A 14,862-nucleotide genomic window follows, 5' to 3' on the forward strand; every position below is an offset into this window, starting at 1 on the left:
ATCTTTATGCAACCAAGCTGTGTATACAGTACCTCTTAATATCCACAAAAAGCATAGCTTTTATAAATGCCAATACTGTAAGTCGAGCATTTGGCCTCACAGACAAAGAACAAGAGGGTGGAAAAGCTAAAGGCTCTCCAGTTGTTAGTGATGTGTAAAAGCTGCCATGGCACTGTGACAGGGGTAAAAAGAAGGGAAGTTGTCAGAAAATCCTGGAGATTTGACTCCGCACCGAGGGAGCTCGCGGATGCCCTTCACACATTAGTCAGTCCCAGTGCTGCTAATGGACTTTTCCTGGATGGATGTGTCTGTAACTGGGTTAACAAAAATATTGTTATTGTGTGTGCAGTCGCAAAATCCTGCACCAGGGGACGTTTAACAGAGGCAGAATAAGCAAAAACAACCCCTGCGGTAATGGACAATTACAAACGGATAATGTTACACCACGCACAGTCCCAGCTGTAGTAGCTGGAGCAGCTGTAGTGTAGAGCCGCTCACAGGGGTGTCGCACCAAATTCTGGGCCCTGGGTACAAGGATTCACTGCGGTTTAACCCATTTAGACTGCATTATTTTGTGCTTTAACTATTGAAAAATAGCAGATATACAAGTTCACAGCGCGGCACCGAGTGCCGTGCTGCGAGCTTGTAGATCTGCGATCTGATTTGAGAGTTTGAATATTTCAAATCCTTCTAAGGTTTTTTGAAAAACCTATGTTTCTATGTCAGTGGTGCTCAAATATTTTCATGTGAAGGACCCCTACAAATGATATGTATTTGGCCACAGACTCCCATCTCAAAATATTTAGTTCCAGGGACCCCCCAGAAGCAAAATTTGAGTTTCAAATTAAAAAATACATATATTCAAAGATTTGCACACATTTCCACGACTTTTCAAAAATAGCAGAGCTACAAGCTCAATAGCTAAAGTATAAAATAATTCCAGGCCCCTCCACCTTGGGCCCTAGTAACTCAGTTCCACTCCCCCCCCCCTTTGTGACGCCCCTGGCCGCTCACAATTGTGCAATGACTTTTACCATAAACTGCAGGTTTGCCCTTTGTCTCCAAGGACGTCCTTGGCACTTCAGCTCCAGGCTCTGATCTAATAAGAGAATGGAGGCATACGATGCAGCTCAATATTAGTACTGCTCCAATGTCACACATGTTCCAGAACACAGTGTTAACCTTTGACATGGGTGGTGAGTCATTGCAAACAAATAACGTCCCGGTGAGATTGTCTAAATCGTTCGTTTTACACCATTGGAATCAGAATGAAATTTTTTGTTGTCGCCGCGTAGTATATTTGTACATACTGTTCAATTAATTTGTTTTTGGTTGGTGCACTACACTATAGTAACGACCGTTTTAAGAAATGTTCACTCTGTCAAGTTCTCAAAAATATAACGATAAAAATAGAAGTATATACTTGTAGCTTATATTGTATGCTTATAATATACGATATGCAATATACAATATATGTACATGTTTACACAACGTAAATAAATATGATTTGTATCTCTCATACTTTATAGGTACAAGCAGCCAACCGTTGGTGTGACATTAACAATATAATATTGACAATACTGGATATGATTTTAAAAAAAGAAATATGGTCAAAATAGTACAGGTAGGGGTAAACCCCTTTGGCAGCAATGGGGAGTGCAGAATATGGGGGAGAATGAAATATTATTGCACTTGTTTTATTATGTACACAGAGTAGTATATGAGGTCATACGGAAGGAGGTATTGATCATGATGATAGAGCGGTATCTGTAGCTGTTGGAGGAGGTGGTGTAGGAGTTGAAAGGAGTCTGTGATTATCTTTCCTGCTCACTTTTTGCTTCTTGGTCCTAGAGCAGGGGTCTTCAACAGAGGGTCCGGGACCCCTACTTAGAGTTACTACAGTGGGGCCGGCAAATCCTTTGTGATAGGATAATTATTTTAAATTAACAACTTGAACCCTTGCATCCCTATTCCGAGGAGAACGAACTTGTATATGTTTGACAAATAGGTTTGGTGTAGAAGTAAAAAAGAGCAGACCAAGTACAGAGCAAAAGGTCAAGTTTAAAAAATATCGACGATTTAAGTAGTTAAATGCCTGAAAATACACATTAACATGAATCCAACATTGACAACAGTGCTGTCAAACAAGTCGAAGAAAATCTGCATAACGCATTTATACAATATGTAGCTTCATCTCTCTCTCAGTTAAAGGATGCCCGATTTTAACCAATGACCCTCTCGGCTGACCAAATGATCCTCTGCAGTCTGCTCTGCACCTGTCCTTGACAGTAGAAACAGTGAACCAGACGGGTGATGGGTGCGGTAAATAATAATAATAATATAGCCCACACTCCTTTTTGGTATTTGTCACTGTATATTTGCGTACCAGTGAAATGAATGATCTGCATTCATCCCACCCTAACAGGAGCAGTGGGTGCTACAGGGGCAGTTTTGTGTATATGTTTTGGCACTGCGTTGATAAGTTGTTCCCAATGTTTGAATGAATGGACCATTGTAAGTGCTTTAAGTTTGCACTATGCTTAGAAAAGTGCTATAAAGTTGCAATCCATCCATTATAGAAACATTAAGTACTACTATATTTTGTGTTGTGACTTTTTCAACTGTTCTCGACACTTTATATATTTTTAACTTAGTTTGCTCTGTATAGTTGATTCTTCTGATTCTTCTTCTTGTTTGTTTTTGTCGCTCGGCTGAACAGTAATTTTTCTTTTTCTTACTTTCCTGTAACTTGTAACCTTAACTGCGGTGCTGCCTCTGGGCGACTGAATTTCCCCCTTGGGATAATAAAGGGATAGATAGATAACTATCTATCTATCTATCTATCTATCTATCTATCTGTGCCTCGGGGAGCAATTGGGGTTAAGAGTCTTGCTCTGGGTCACACTTTGACACATTGCCTGGCTGGCCTGGAATGGAACCTGGGATAGCCAGGGCCTCTGGCTCCCCAGGCGGGCTCCCTAAACCACATAGCTATGGCTGCTCAAGGCTATGACCGACCACCCAGAGGATAGACTGGATCACTGGTTCCCAAACACTGGGTCGGGACCCATTTGTGAGTTAGGGACATTTTTATGGGTCCCTTTATTTTTTAATTTCTCTTTTCTCTTTTCTCTCTTGAGCTAAAACGTTTGGGAACCACTGGACTGGATGATGCCGGTGTATTTTCTGTGGAAGGTTGAATATCTTCAGCAGCCGTTGGTAGAACACCAACTCTTGGTGATGTAGGTGATGATATAATTGTCACCAGGAATGTGAGTGAATCAACACGGTGTTAACCCAGGTGTGACAAAGCACAAGGGCGCGGTAGTGGCCGGACATTCCTGAAGTCCTCCGCCATCTCTGTTCTCTACGGTCTTTTATAGAGTTGTCCAAGTTGATCTGGTGGCAGTCAGTCTATCAGGAAGCCAGATGGTCATCCTCCCTGTTAACAAACTCATCCCCATTGTAGATTAGACCAATGACGGTTGTATCGTCCACAAACTTCAGGATCTTAGCTGATTGGTGGTTCAAAGGTGCAACTGCTTATGTATAGAGTACAGCACTCCAGTGCTGCAGACATGCTTGCTTACTACCCACTACCCAGCCACACATTCTGCAGTGTTTCCTGTCTATTAGGAAATCAATGATCAACCTGCACGTTGATCTTGTGTCTAGAGCCAGGATGATGAGTGCAGGTCCACAAACAGGACTGCAGGTGCAGGCAGGGGCGTCACAAGGGGGAGATAAAGTGGGACTGAGTTACTAGGGCCCAAGGTGGAGGGGACTTAATTATTTTATACTTTAGCTTTTGAAAAATAGCAGATATACAAGGGGGTATTTCAATAAGGGGTTTAGGCGTCATCCAACAAGTCAAATTAAATCAATAACTCTTTTCCTTTTGAAAATTTAAAACATTTCGTCAGTGTGTAGATTAACTTTAAGCTGTCTTCAGAACCAAAGTCTTCTTATTTTGAGAACTTTCTTTGGGCTAAGTTGTTTGCTCTTCCTTGTGATTGCCTCAGTTCTGGTCGTTCTAATTGCACTTTGGAATCATTTTTTTCTCAATCTATCTGTGGAAGTGCTCAGAGCTGAGCTGGGGGTTCAGCTGCTTTCACTTCTTAAATGATATTGAACCTGTGAAAAAGGTATCACTTTCACAAAAAGACTGTTTGCAATCCAGTATTGATCCAACTGCAAAGGTTGGTTATTATACTGCTCATAAAAATGTGAAAATACTGTGTGTGCATGTTAAAGTTCAAAGCATGTACATTGAAAATTATACAGTGATGTCTTGTGGGGGGTTGGGGGGGAACTGAGGGCAAGCTTTTTATTGAACTTGATCTGACGTTGTGGATGACTGATAAAGGAATCTGTCAAAGGGTGTTACTTGCAGATTTAACAAATGTGTCATTAGTCATTGGAACAGCTCTATCTTTTCCTGTGAGAAGAGAGATTTCCTCCTCTTATTTGATTTGGCCAGATCAATGATTGGGATTACATTGTTTTTACAGCACTTTATGCGGCAAAGAGGTTTTCAATTAACTAATGTACAGATTACCATCAATCTCTCAACCCGAGGCCATCCCTTTCCTCCCCAATTTGTCGCGACCCAGAGATAACTAGGAATCTTTGATTAGCTTCCCACCTACTTGATGTGCGTGCCTTCACATCCGACAGGCGGACAGCGGCCGCTTCCTCCTGCCGTCCATCACACTCCCTCAGGGAACACTATCCGTACTGTATGCCCGGGTAGATGTTCTGATTGACACCCATTTCCTGGGCCTCTATTCCCTCAAGTCAGCGGGGATAGCATCACACCGTTCTATTTGATCCGTATTATCATTAGAGCTATGGCCATATATTTGTCAATATTTGTGTTACACACGTGCACATGTGCCACACTGTTCTTGTGGTGTAACACTATATATACGGCATGTGTGTGTGTGTGTAAGGATCTCTATCTCCTATTGTAATGGGTTATGTCCTGTGCATGTTCTTGTGTGCGTGTTCCAGTATCCCTGTCCTGGCTGAGGGTACCTGGAGTTTTGCAGCGGCTGGGATTCACCTACTTTGTGCTGTCTCTGATGCAGACTTTGTGGGGCCAGAAAGAGGTCCCTCTGAGAGCGGTGAGCAGCTCAGTCAAGTTGTCTTTCATCAGTAATTGCATTCCAGGAGGCTACCTCTGAAGGCCGATTCCAGGGGGCATGCAATTGTTTTTTGGACTTGACATAAATTCTGTCTGATGCAGCATCACTGGTGGAACCCTGTCCAGGATGTGGTTCTTTACTGGCCAGAGTGGCTCTTCGTCATCATACTGGAGAGCATATGGCTGTGCATCACCTTCCTCATGCCTGTGCCCAATTGCCCCACGTGAGTCAAGTCTGCCTTCAGCATAAATCTTTGCCTCGCTTTTACCATCATGTGATGTTTTTGACCTGCGTTGTTGCCGCTCATTAATATTACCACGCCAATACGGTGGAAGTGTCGGTGAGCTCATCCATTTCCCCCATGGCATGGCGATCTCCTGCCTGAGCCATGGTGCTGGAGCGGTAGCTATACGTGTGCTGGTGTTAGCCTGGACCTTACGTTGCTGCTGGTGTTATGAGCCACCGTGATTTATGGTCAGTGTGGTGGAAGCTTCAGAGGGCATAATTAGCCAATCTCAGTGTGTCATGTGCAATAAGAGGTGCGGAGGCAGAGGATCCATCTTCCTCGCTCTGCGTCTCCCTCATCCCTCTCTCTGTCCTACCCTTTCCCCGTGTGCCTGACCCCTGCCTGGCATTGCTGTTTGAAATACAATGGCTTGAGCTTGTGAGATCGAAAGGGCACCGATGCTTCCTAGCACAACGCTTGTCTTGTCTAGAAAATAGCAGATATACAACCTCACTTTTCAGAGCACAATGCATTGATCTTGCATTTGCTATTCTATTTTTGAAAAATGTTTTTCTTTCTCTCTCTCTCTCTCTCTCTCTCTCTCTCTCTCTCTGTGCGTGCGTGCGTGTGTGTGTGTGTGTGTGTGTGTGTGTGTGTGTGTGTGTGTGTGTGTGTGTGTGTGTGTGTGTGTGTGTGTGTGCGCGCGCGCACGCGAGTGTGCGTGTGCGTGTGTGTGTGTGTGTGTGTGTGTGTGTGTGTGTGTGTGTGTGTGTGCGTGCATGCGTGTGTGTGCATGCGTGTGCACATGCCTGCATCTAATTTATTTCCCGCCTCCTGTCCAATTGCCCCCCCTCCTGGGGGCCTTGGCACCCACTGTGAAAACCTGTGATATATAATGTTATTCTTCCTAATAGAGGTTATTTAGGGGCTGGTGGAATTGGTGATGATGGCCTCTTCCCTAACTGCACCGGCGGTGCTGCAGGGTACATTGATGGCTGGATGTTCGGTGACAACATGTTCAGATACCCCACGTGCAAGGTACAGCGTTCATATCATGTCTCGTCAATCTGCAAATGACAAAGCCACGTGCGGAACGAATTAAAGAGCCGCGGAATAACCTGGTCGCTCATTTCTCATCTTGTGTTTCCAGGAGATGTATCGGACCACACAGCCCTTCGACCCAGAGGGGGTTCTGGGTACAATCAACTCTGTTGTCATGGGATTCATGGGGATGCAAGTAAGCTCCCTCACGAATTTCTCTGTTGTATTTGAAGTCGAGGCTTTTTATAAAAAAAAGAATATCACAAATAATCTCAAATCTCAAATATTAAGTGATTCCGAAGATTGCTAATAGTTGCCCCAATTGCCCTTCATAACATTAATCTTGTTATAGATAGATAGAGATTTCACAGGGATTGTGAGGCCATCTTTGAGTTAGTACTTAAACAGGGATTGTCTAAGGAGCCTCATCCTAAGTGCACAGCTGCCCTCCATTGTTAACACCGAATGTTTTGTCAGAAAATGAAGAAAGAGCTCCGGGTCTCTGGGCCTGGAGAGTCTCAGGGGCACCTCACGCACTCTTTGCTCAGTGTCGCATGTAAGCATTTTCTTTCTTGCGGTGGGAAGTTGCCACGCAAAAACAAGCCACATTACTCAATTCCCGGTGGGCGTTTAGCATTGAGCCCTTCAGTCATCGGGTCTCAGACAACACGCCAGGTGTCCGCTGCCCTCCAATGTGTTTGCCCGTGCTAATGTCCTCGGCTGAGACATATTCATCATCACCAAATTAATCAGAGGGCGGGGATGACTTACACCCCACATCTGGCTCCATGGGACAGGAGAAATGTGACCGCCACATCAGGGACACAGTACTGACAGCCACATCCAGGGGTGTCGCACCAAATTCTGGGCCCTGGGTACTTTAACTGTTGAAAAATAGCAGATATACTGTACAAGCTCGCAGCACGGCACCGAGTGCCGCGCTGCAAGCTTTTAGATCTGCTATTCTTTGAATATTTCAAATCCTTCTAAGGTTTTTGGAGAAAAAAAACTATGTTTCTATGTCAGTGGTGCTCAAACTTGTTCAAACCCTAACCCCCAAAATGATGTATTTGGCCACAGACCCCCATCTCAAAATATTTAGTTCCAGGGACCCCCCAGAATCAAAATTTGAGTTACAAATGTTCGCTTTAAAAGTACATATATTCAAAGATTTGCACACATTTTCATGACTTTTCAAAAATAGCAGATCTACAAGCTTGCAGCTGTGAGCTTGTATATTTGCTATTTTTCAATAGCTAAAGTATAAAATAATCAAGGCCCCTCCACCTTGGGCCCTAGTAACTGAGTCCCACTTTTCCCCCCTCCTTGTGACGCCCCTGCACATCCCTGGACTATTTGGTTACCAAGGGCAAAGAAATTGACATGCGGATTGTTGGAGTTTACGGCGGGATTCTCATTAAATATATGATTGGTTGTGTTGTAGTCTCTGTGCTTATCGCTGTGTCTCTTTTTCTTTTTTACAGGCGGGGAAAATTATTATTTTCTTCAGAAGGAAAAATGTCCACATCCTCTCACGGTTCCTGGTATGGGCTATTATCCTGGTATGTTGCATCACATTGACGGTAACATAATTGTGGTACTGTCTGCTATATCATGTCTGCAATGGCAGACATGTAGACTACAATTATTACCGTGTATAACTGAAATCATGACTACAGTGTTAGTCTAGAGGTCTTGCTTACAGTAGATGCCTCACTGTGCCTTGTGGTCATTAAACAGAAGGCCATATGACTCACAGAGCAGGGTAATTGGAAGCTCTATGTGCTCTACTTTGCCTTGCAGGTAATGTCTTCTCCAGCTACTCAATTATTAGTCATAGCTGCCGAAACTGTTCATTAGCAGTACTTAGTAGCCTGCGTGCACGTGTGTGTGTGTGTGTGTGTGTGTGTGTGTGTGTGTGTGTGTGTGTGTGTGTGTGTGTGTGTGTGTGTGTGTGTGTGTTTGTGTGTGTGTGTGTGTGCGTGCACGCGCACGCGCGCGCGCGCGTGTGTGATGATGCGAGTATATTAAAACAACATACATGTGTGCCTGTATTTCCGGGCAGACATGGTATCCGGCATCCCAGGGGACACACACTGTCTCTCATTGCCGCTGTGTCCCACATGTGGTTTTTGAATGTTATAGAATTGTGCATATTATTTACATTGAGCCCAAGAGCTCAGGTTCTCCTTGCCATCATCTGGACTTCGCCGAAGAGCATGGTCAGCTCATTCATTTAACCCAGGCTCAACACACATGTATAGACCAAACAGATGATTTTACCGATAAAATGGTTTTGTTTGTTTTCTTTTTTCTTTTTAAAGTGCACTTACAGTAAATCGATTCAGGTGCAGAATGTTATTGTACTGAATGTAAATGTAAATAACATAACGTGTTGAATACTAGACTTCTGCTTGGATAGCATGGAGGTCATAGTTTTGGAACGAGACTCATTCTGGGTGGTCTGAAGATAAATTAAAAAAAAGAGGAGAGAGGCAAGCTGGTCACTATTTAATTTAGAGAGGGAATGTGTCCCTTAGGGACAAGCCAAGTGCTACATGAGACGACCCGTTGTGCATTGGTAAACCTACCAAAGGGGAGTCAGTTGGCACTAACGAGATTGACAAAATCCTGCATACTACGTTCCACATTGTGTCCAGCCATTTCTTCTAATGCTGTGGTTTTCAACCAGTGGTCAGGGAACCAAATGGACCCTCATGGCTCCTATTAACTCTTGAGAGTGTAAAACGAATCCAAATGGGTCCATTTGGTTTTGTTCTTAGTTAAATTATTGTTAAACATTTGCATTACTTAATTTACAAGAAGCCTACACAATTATAAGATTGTTGTTTTGAACAATGTTTTGCCTGTTAATATACCATGCGAAGTGAGCACCACTCACTTTGCATGGCATTCATGAGCTGTATGCCATAAGAAATCAAAATCTCTCCTATGGTACCGCATCAATACAGCATGAAATTGTCTTTATCCAACGATAAGAAAATATTCAACATTTTGGTCGATCTGAGTGGTTAAAAAATAATGGAACTTGATATGAAAAGGGTTGAAAACCACTGTTCTAATGCCTTTAGCGTAGCAGCTCTTTCCAGAGAGAGGGTTATTGGTTAGAGAGTCCACGTTGCAGCCGCAGACATCCTGGCCAGTGACCTGGAGCGATGATGGACAGGAGTTAGCTGTGTCACAGTGCCTTTGAAATCACACTGCTGAGGACAAGAGAAGGTCCAATACACTCAGCCCGCGGAAACTAGAGGTCTTGTTGGGAACGTCAGCTGTAAAACAAACAACCTGAATGTTCCCGGAGATAGTGATAGTTGAACCCTATCTATACTTAGTCAACTGTATTTGCTGGTGCACCCCCCCCCCCTCTCTACACCAAATCTCTCACATGTTCATGTTGTGAGTTTATAGATCTGCTATTTTTGGCAAATAATTCCCCCCAGAATAGAGATGCTAGGGTTGAAGTGGTTTATTTTAATATTTTAGGTAGATTTTTTATTATTATTACTATATTACTGCTAGTAAAAAGTAAAGTAGCTTTATTAAAGCTCTCATAGTGGTGGTTGGGTGAGTTGCATACTAGTGTACTGTATGTGTATGAAAGCCTCATTTCAAATTCTATCATGTGTATTTAGTGTCAGTCTTTGCAAGACAGATGTCCTCCTTACATCTCTGCTGTTGAATCTTATTGACTATCAGTGTATGCCATGTGGCTGGAGGGAACCCAAAGCAAACAAATTACATCCATTTGGCACCTCCCAGAGGCACTGGATGATAAAGTAATACATTTCGAAATGAAGAAAAACACATTAGGTTTACATTTTCAGCACACTACACAGTAAAATCCTCCGTGTTAATCTAACAGGTAGGCCTACATTTGGTTATATTAGTACACTCTCAGAGTTACAAAAAGGATACATTATTAGTGAGCATTTTCTGTGAACTTGAGTATTTCTACAACATCATGACAGATGTATGAATTGTGCTGCCTGTAGGTGTAATATAAGAGATCATAAATTCAGGATCAGCTGTCATAATGGTTAATCCATACATGAAATAAAATCCCAGCTATTGAAATAAGAGATTAAAAGTAAAATGAGATTTCTTTGCTGTGACGTGGTTTTGTTGAAAGAACAGGATATGTTTATTGATCTTAGCAATACAAATATATATTTGCCAAGTGTAAACAGAGCGTCTCATTTGCAGGCTAAAATTCATTTATCATAAAACCAGGTCATATTGTATTCTCTTCATGTGTATTGGTCTTGTCCTGCGCATGTTATTGGATCTCTAGCTAAATCTATTTATAATCCTACAGAGTTAAGTGTTTTACCCAACACGGAAAGTGAAATTAGTTAAAGTGATTGGCTTGCTCTTGATATTGACTTTTCTAATAAGATTTGGTCGCGGAGCGCAGGCTTGAATCTGTTCTTGAAGCGCCTCTTGTTTCAGACATGTGCTCTTGACATTAGCTGGTCCCCTTGGCAAAGGAAGGAGCTCATTTCTGCAGGCACCCAACCACAGGATTGGTATTATGAACAGGAGGCTCACAGACTGGTCCAGAGACTCAGTCCAGGCAGTGCATTCTGCTGCCAAGAGCGCGGGTGTTAGTAGAACACTGTAAGATTATCATAGTGTGAATTCTGAGTCCGGAGTTGCATTGATATTTAGGTGCGACCGTGCATCTCCCTCCTAATAAACAACAGCCCATGTTAATTAAAGTCCAACGATCAGGCCCTGAGAGTGAGAGATTGAAATTGAGTGATTGCCCCACATACCAGGCGCGTCCCACATCCTGCTGCCTGCATAGCCTGGAGACTCAATCCCGCCACGGCTAGGCTATTTCCACACCATCGATTCTGTCATCTATACACATGATGGATATCCACATAACACGCATGTTTAGATTCTGATCTATTGCCCTGTGGTTTCTCAGTGGAGTACAAAATGTTTTTTCAAATATCCAGATCATATGTAAAGGTAAATAGATGACATAATAAAGACTTTTATTGATATACGGTTCATCGGTTCATATACAGTTAATCAGTATTATGGTTTATTAGGCATTGGAGAGGCCTAAGTCTCAAGTAGATTAGTCCCTGTCTGCAGCATATTGAAGTTTGACAGCTGCAGGTAGCTCTCGGTTTGAGAGGTGCAGCGTTCCAATGTGGTATGGATCGTGAAAGTGATGTGTTTACAGTCTGTGTGTGTGTGTGTGTGTGTGTGTGTGTGTGTGTGTGTGTGTGTGTGTGTGTGTGTGTGTGTGTGTGTGTGTGTGTGTGTGTGTGTGTGTGTGTGTGTGTGTGTGTGTGTGTGTGTGTGTGTGTGTGTGTGTGTGTGAGTAAAGGAGGGAGAGACAGACATGGAGAGGGAGGGGAGAGGGAGACCTAAGGCCTGATGTATACTTCAATGCACGCCAGTGTCGTGCACCAAAAGATTAAGGATCTATAAGCCCACACTGTGTCGCAGTGTGACAGGTTGTGAACTTATAAATCTGCTATTTACAGCGCACGACACAATTTGCAGCCAGGTATAAATCAGGCATAAGGGATCTTGTTGATCTGAGTCTGAAGTAATCGGCTAATCTGACGTACTCTCGTTTGATTCTGTTGGTTCACGTTTTAGCAGTCCAGTACGGCCGTGTGCTTTATCGCCCAGCATTGATTTGAAATCTGTTTCATTTCCACCCTTAGGGAATCTGTGCAGCCATCCTTTCTAAGTGCACACGAGACGGGGGATTTATACCTGTCAATAAAAACCTTTGGTAAGTGCTTCCTGACCCTCTAAATCCAGCCACTTTCCTCACAAAAGAAAGGATGAGTTTCCAGGAGGCACAAATCACGGCCTGCTAAAACATGCGTTTACTTACCTCTAACGACAGCTACGACTGTAAATAATCACCCCGGCTGTCGGGAGTGTGAAGCGGAGGGGTTGTATGTGCCCAAACAATATCACTCTTCTTAACAGCCAGCAAAAAAAAGATGCTTTATATTCTTTACCAGCTCAGGGTGATGGGATGGGATCAGAGTCAGACACTGGGAATAGCATCTCTATAAATACTGTATTAGTATTTCCACCTGGTCCAATGAATCATATGCCTCATTGTTCTGTTACTCACATGCCTTTATGGATGTACAGTATCTGAACACCATGCCAGCCCTGCTGTCTTTGGTCGCAAACATCTGATAAATGCTGGGTAATGATTTCTCGTGAAATACATTATGATTACTACCTGAGATGCATAGATTACTTTACGACCCGCGAGTCTCGTCCACTCCCATATTACCCATAATGTTATATGAATCATTTTAATGTTGTCAGGAAGAATACCATTTCATCTATGATGGTGTAGGCAAATTCTTCCCGAATGTCCCACTGGGGTCTCTGCACAGCTGCAACCCCTCCTGCCCATTTACCTGCCCTTATTTTTTATAGGCAGTTCATCTTGCACAGGTTATTGAGCTCTGGAGTATGAATCCCTGCCTGGATGTCTAGAAGTAATTAACTCTCGGCCAAGAGTCCTTTTTGGCCCCACTTCAGCTGAGATAAAAGATGCCTACTGCAACGAGGCTCTGGGAGGCAGCCATTTTACTTAAGATGATATTACATCAAACATTCTTGCACTTAAGAACAGACAGGGACATGGCAGGCTGGCATGGCTCCACTGGAGCACGTGTGCCAAGGACCTGCCGCTGATGCAAATATATTTATCTCATGCTATAGCATGGCGTGTGTACTGCAGCTCAGCATCCCAACAGCAGTTATTTGTCTACAATGCACTCAATGCAGCATCGACACACCTGACGTTTTTTACTGCCATTTTCACAGCCCTCTCCTGAAATGTTTTACAGATTCCCAATTCTACTACACAGTACATTACAACATGAAATGTTGCGCTGCCTCCAGCCCATCCCAACAAAGTCTGTCTGTGTTGCTCACTCCCAGGTCTCTGTCCTATGTCACGTGCATGGGCTGTTTTTCATTCCTCCTGCTGGGGGCGATGTACTTTGTCATGGATATCAAAGGGTGGTGGGGTGGTCAGCCGTTCATATACCCAGGTGAGTCCATATACACTGAACAGCTGACTTTGTGTTTCCACTCCCCTCGCTCTACTTTCAACCTGGTGTCCCTATTTTGGCATGATGTGAACGTTAAAGGACAACTTTGTTTTTTTTACAACAAGGGTTCATATTTTAGATAGTCATTAGAGAAAAGAAAAGATGAGTGTTAAAATGTTTTCACTTACTTCTTTCTATCGTTTTTGTGATTTTAACGATTTTGATTTGCATGCATGCCCCCAGGTTGGGCCATGCATGCAAGTGGCTAAATATGTACTTTTAGACAAAATAAGCCCATTCCCAAGATGCACAGCAATGTTTCATGGCCAGATGTGACTTATGGTGTAAATAGTAACAAAGAAATTGCTGGCCTATTGTGTCTAAAAAGACATATTTAGACTCTTGTACGCATGCCCCCACCCACTGAAATCAAAATACTAAAATCGCTAAAACAATAGAAAGCAGTAAATGAAAACATTTTAACACTCATCTGTTTTTTTTTTCTCTAATTACAGTCTAAAATTTGAACCCTTGCTGTAAAAAGTTGTCCTTTAAACATTTTAAATGTTTAAAAAAGCGTAAATATCTACAAGCTCACGACATGTCACATTGTGTGTTGTGAGCTTGTAGAGCGCCATTTTCCCCCAATGACACAAGTGTACGAACAAAGTATAACATCAGCGCTTAACCCATTTAGAACGGATACACATTATTGTCATTATTTTATGCTTTAACTATTGAAAAATAGCAGATATACAAGCTCACAGCGTGGCACCGAGTGCCGCGCTGCGAGCTTGTAGATCTGCTATTTTTGAAAAAAATCGAAAATTTGAATTTTGACCCGATTCTATAAGTGTCTTTTGAATCCTTCTAAGATTTTTTGAAAACCCTACGTTTCTATGTCAGCAATATGGCCAGCCATCGTCAAAGAAAAGGTCCTTTTCACTTAAATGGATCTCAGTTAGTCTGTTCTTGAGAGACTACTGTGTCAGTGGTTCTCAAACCTTTTCACGTGAAGGACCCCCAAACTGATATTTATTTGGCCACGGACCCCCATCTCAAAATTTTAGTACAAATGTTCGTTCGCGCTGCGAGCTTGTATATCTGCTATTTTTCACTGGTTAAAGCATTCAATAATTCTAGGCCTAAGTCATTAATTATTCTCTGTCGTTTCCTGCTGTCCTCCTCAGGAATGAACTCCATCTTTGTGTACGTGGGCCACTCTCTACTGGGTTTCTACTTCCCCTTCAGCTGGGAGATGCGCTTCCAGGAGAGCCACTGGGAGTGGCTCTTCCAAAGCCTGTGGGGAACATCACTGTGGGTGCTTATTTCCTACCTGCTCTACAGGAAGAAATTCTTCCTTAAAATCTGA

At 43.0% G+C, this 14,862-nt stretch overlaps 1 protein-coding gene across 1 annotated transcript in view; it reads left to right on the forward strand.

Moving 5' to 3' along the window:
• The window catches only part of LOC308297197 (heparan-alpha-glucosaminide N-acetyltransferase), a gene marked incomplete at both ends in the record, with an annotated part of 30,752 nt that extends 15,890 nt beyond the window's left edge, over nucleotides 1-14,862 (forward strand). The window contains 8 exons of the mRNA XM_080740613.1: nucleotides 5,014-5,126; nucleotides 5,249-5,370; nucleotides 6,288-6,411; nucleotides 6,524-6,610; nucleotides 7,899-7,976; nucleotides 12,126-12,196; nucleotides 13,378-13,490; nucleotides 14,681-14,862. Of these exons, the coding sequence (XP_080596739.1) occupies nucleotides 5,014-5,126; nucleotides 5,249-5,370; nucleotides 6,288-6,411; nucleotides 6,524-6,610; nucleotides 7,899-7,976; nucleotides 12,126-12,196; nucleotides 13,378-13,490; nucleotides 14,681-14,862 (890 nt within the window). The remainder of the gene's footprint in view (nucleotides 1-5,013; nucleotides 5,127-5,248; nucleotides 5,371-6,287; nucleotides 6,412-6,523; nucleotides 6,611-7,898; nucleotides 7,977-12,125; nucleotides 12,197-13,377; nucleotides 13,491-14,680) is intronic.

This window comes from Nannobrachium achirus (genome assembly GCF_963921795.1).
Source record: "Nannobrachium achirus genome assembly, chromosome: 13".
In the NCBI taxonomy this organism is placed as follows: domain Eukaryota; kingdom Metazoa; phylum Chordata; class Actinopteri; order Myctophiformes; family Myctophidae; genus Nannobrachium; species Nannobrachium achirus.